General features: G+C 35.4%; 1 protein-coding gene across 1 annotated transcript; it reads right to left on the bottom strand.

Annotated features, from left to right (window-relative positions):
• Positions 1 to 908: 908 nt before the first annotated feature.
• On the bottom strand, positions 909 to 4,157 carry LOC129316892 (cytochrome c). The gene is made up of 3 exons (XM_054961279.1): positions 3,965 to 4,157; positions 2,012 to 2,145; positions 909 to 1,308 (listed from the first exon to the last, which is right to left on the bottom strand). The coding sequence occupies exons 1-3, from the start codon at positions 4,074 to 4,076 to the stop codon at positions 1,213 to 1,215; spliced, it is 342 nt and encodes a 113-aa protein (XP_054817254.1). The 5' UTR covers positions 4,077 to 4,157; the 3' UTR covers positions 909 to 1,212.
• Positions 4,158 to 4,357: the final 200 nt, after the last annotated feature.

Below are 4,357 nucleotides of genomic sequence, written 5' to 3'. Positions count from 1 at the left end.
GAAGGTTGTCAAACTCAGTCAAGGAGTAGAAATTTTATGAAAAAAATGAATCATGCCTAGAATCGAATCCAAAATCAAATCCAAATTGAAGCAGGTCGTTTTTGCCTTCATCGCACGGTCTTTCATCGAAACTAGAGAATGGATCATGACTAGTGGGCAATAGAATTCAACAAGTCGACTGGAAAGAACAAATCAGTGGCTATTGCTAACAGTCGTGACTGTAATTGTTGCTGGTCAAGCGCCGTCGCATTTGAGTTGAAGTTAGGGGAGAAACTTGAAAGGCAAAGATGAAAAATGAGAAAATGAGAAGAGAATCCAGTTCCATGGGCATGAGTGAGGAACTAAGTTCAATCATTCTTTACAAAACCGAGTTCCATGGAGAATCAAGTTTCATGGTACCAAAAAATATTGATTGCACTTCCATTTCTCCCACGTCAATTTCTTACTGCATAACAAGACACAAGTATCATTGTGACTAATGTATACGGGGACTGAATCACACCAAGCTAAATCATATCGACATTGATCCATAATCATTAAACGATTTCAGGAAGTCATTATTTCAAAATCAATTCGAAGTTCTGTGCAGAGACTTGAATCCACGGTTACATTGCTTCCATTCAAAATGAATTTTGAATTATATACGCGCGTAGTTGAAAATTTTATTTTTGCTTCAGAAATCTTGCACAAAATTCAACACACCATGAATTTAAAGCAAATAAATATACGAACTTACATAATGCAACCGATGATGTCCTTCAAAAGTTGCACCATAGTTTGATGCCTAAACAATTAAGCAAGGCCATGACAGGGTCAAAGACAAGTTTCATGTTGCCTTTGCATTAAAAAAATAACTGTGAACATAAAAAAAACAAAAAAAAAAAAAATAGAAAAACTATGGAAAGAGATTGCAATAACTGTCATGATTCCACTTATCCCGCAAATTGCTTCACTGTTCGCCGAATATAGAAAATAAAGTCTCAATTTCAAAACTAATGTGATTGCACGTTACATCTGCCACAATATATGGCAACCTCTTGAAGAATGAAAATGAGAAGTAATGAGTGGCAATGCTAACAGGAACAAATAGCATTGCAAAAATATCGGTCTACTTTATTTGCCAATAGACAGTACTATTTAATAGCACTGCAAAATTGATATCTGAAAAATTCAAAATCCTGCACTTGACTTAACAGCTGTGTGGAAATAGAATCACTGGGCAGTAGATTCTTTCAAATATGCTATAAGATCAGCCCGTTCCTGCGGCTTTTTTAGGCCAGGAAATACCATCTTCGTCCCAGGAATATACTGCATACAACAGAAAGATTTCAAAAATGTCATAGGGGAACATTAACACAGGAATTAGATGCAGCACAACACCTCAGTTACAGTACAAAAAAGACATAAGCAAACACCTCATTTGTTGTAGATCTAATTAAAATGTGGGTGAAGCATAAGATTAATTTAACACACTTTGAAATCATCTACAACTCAATAGGAGCATGCCATCTTGCAAGCCTCTTCCATGTGACTTAAATTCCCTTGCATTTTATTTTATTTTCTTTTATTTTAATTAATTGGAAGCCAATTTCAAACTGATCTGCACGCCATTCATGAGAGGATTTTCAGATCAAATATTACACATTACATCATCCACACACACTCAATTTTTCACTAGTTCTTCATTTGTTTTTCATTTTCTCTCCACCTAAACCTCACGTCCAACACCATTTTCTTCATAAACCTCATCTCATTTTTATGTCATTTTCTATAATTTTCTAGGCCTTTTTTCTATCATTTTCTATAACTTTTATTAACCATAAGGGCTACAATACACCATTTTCAAAAGTTGAGAGGAAACACAAAAATCAAGTTTAAGGTCACAAATGCTCCTAAGCCTATAGTTCAAAAGCCAAATTACCCTTTTAACCCTGATTTAGGAATATAACTTGGTACTTAAATGGTCATGAAAAAGCCATTTGATACAGGAATAATAATTCAGGTCCAATACCTTTTTGGGGTTAAGCAAGTAATCATATAGAGTCTTTTCTTCCCAAATCACAGCCATGTTCTTGTTAGCTGCAGAGTAGGAATATCCAGCAGTAGTGCCAGATTGCCTTCCAAACAAACCATTAAGGTTGGGTCCTGCGTTATTGTCAGGATATTGCATGAAGATATGATATAAGGAAGAGACAAATAAACATGTAAATTCATTACATAGCTCATAGGGAAAACTTTCTAATTTTGATCCAACAGGACTACCATACACAAGTGGGCAAAGAAACAGAATCTAAGCCAACAAAACAACATCATGGTCAACGTCTAACCTACATTTCTACCACACTAACTAAAAGGGGGGGAAATAGAAGAAAACAAATTATCTCGTTGTAAGAGTATCATATAATTTAAAACAAAAGCAACATGAAAATTATAAAAATTATAGAAAATATGCTAAAATTAAATTTCAATACCAATAAATGTTTCCTAACAACATAAAACTTTCTTGTGGAACCACAGGAAAAATTAAATATCATTAAAATTGGAATCACACCAGATTTCCAATAAATTTAAATGCATTGCAAACTTTACAAAGGAAAAATAACATAAACAGTACCTAGCATGATAAAAAACATACTAGACACAAATCAGATGAAGAAAAACTTAACCGCGGCAGACTAATTAGATTAGAGAAACCAAACTAACCAACAATCCGACGTCAATGAAGGGAAACTGATATCATTAATACAAGACTATACTATTCCACAATTCTTTTAAATTTATTATTGATGTAAGTAACCAAGCCAGCGAGGTTTACATCATAATTCCTAGTCCAAAAACGGTATATTGCCAAACAACTTCCACTTATAGTTAATTTGATACCGATCCACTTTGGCTTGATAAACTCTTGATTTTTGTCTATTGAACATGTTCTCAAATAAAATGATCTAGACATAGTTACAGGCTGTTAGTTTTCAGGTTCAAAACTTCAGAGTTCAGAGGGAAGCATTCCCTCAACATTTTACCAGAAATATAAGGGTAAGGTCATGCAAAAAGTTATTAAAATCCTTCAGCTTCATCAGATGTTTTCAGTTAATGACCATTCACATGGCTGAATCGGTGTTTCAAGAGAAATGTTGACTTTTTTATATATTGAGAAACAAATCATGAGAAAGATTGGAAGATAAGTCCAGGAGCTAAAAAATCCTCTTGTACAATATGCAAGACAATTCAAAATAGCAAATCTCACTACGCATAATAAAAAAAAAAATCAAGGCTAAAAACAGAGAAGAATAAATTACTTAAGAGACAAAAAGAGTAATCACGTCCCAGTAATTGATAATAATTAGCCATTTAACAAGCACAGATCTGTTGAGCACCCACGGAAATAGGCTGCAATAATTGTCCCGCGAAAAATAAAAGCTCACATTAAATTTAAAGATCGTTTCTTGTCTTCTCGTAAAAGGCAGGTAACGGCAAAGGGTTAAGAAGGCAAAGAGAAGGATGACAGGATACCAAGTGCTTTGAAATAAAGAGTAAATATACAATTGCCTCCAGGGTAAATATACCACCATACGCTTCAAAGCTTGATTTATTTCAAGGTATGCAATTTTTCAACCGCGCAGAGGAATAAATCCAACGAAGAGACAAATAGTTCATGAGTCACCAAATCGAACGACCAACTAATTACTGAACAAGAATAAAATAAAGGATAAAGGCGAATGTTATATTCTCTATTCGATACATATTATAGAACATCAATCTTGAAAAACTAAAAAGACAGGACCCGACAAATAACACCAATTTCGATCCAGGATTTGTCGGCAACCCTTATTTCCTTCAAACTCAGAAATAAAAAAGCAACCAACAAAACAGACATCCAACAGAATTCAATGCACAGACCCTAAAATCCGAAATCAACCGTAAACATAAAAAAAATAACAAAAAGAAAGAAGAGAAAGGCTACCCTGCTTGTGACCGGCGCCTTTGTCGACGGTGTGGCACTGAGCACACTTGGTCTTGAAGATTTTCTCTCCAGACTTGACATCGCCAGGAGACGCTTGATCGAATGACGCCATTTCGGAAGCTCTCGGAGAAAACCAGGGGGGGGGGGAGAGAGAGAGAGAGACTAAGGAAGATGAAGCTTCGAGAACCAAAGGCAAAACGCAGACGACTTGGGGAGAGGCGAGGAATGTGAAGCGTAAGAACAAAGAAGTAGGCAGGAACGCGCTTGCCACGGTCCTCCAAAGACAGCCCTAACTTTTTCCTCAAGTCACGTGGCGTGTTTGCAACGCCGCAAATATTCATTTTCTTTTATTATTATTACTGTTATCTAGTAAAATTTGTTTCCGCAAATTAA

Source organism: Prosopis cineraria, unplaced genomic scaffold (genome assembly GCF_029017545.1).
Source record: "Prosopis cineraria cultivar Desert tree isolate PC_DT_omini unplaced genomic scaffold, ASM2901754v1 PC7, whole genome shotgun sequence".
Taxonomy (NCBI): domain Eukaryota; kingdom Viridiplantae; phylum Streptophyta; class Magnoliopsida; order Fabales; family Fabaceae; genus Prosopis; species Prosopis cineraria.
Note: the sequence above shows the minus strand (reverse complement) of the source record. Positions and strands in the feature narration are given on the sequence as shown.

Excerpts from the sequence above, each read along its gene's own strand:
- LOC129316892 (XM_054961279.1), bottom strand. The coding sequence starts at position 4,076 with ATGGCGTCATTCGATCAAGCGTCTCCTGGCGATGTCAAGTCTGGAGAG. Across the intron at positions 2,146-3,964 it reads AGGCGCCGGTCACAAGCAGG|GACCCAACCTTAATGGTTTG; the intron begins GTAGCCTTTCTC and ends ACAATAACGCAG. Across the intron at positions 1,309-2,011 it reads ACTTGCTTAACCCCAAAAAG|TATATTCCTGGGACGAAGAT; the intron begins GTATTGGACCTG and ends TGTTGTATGCAG.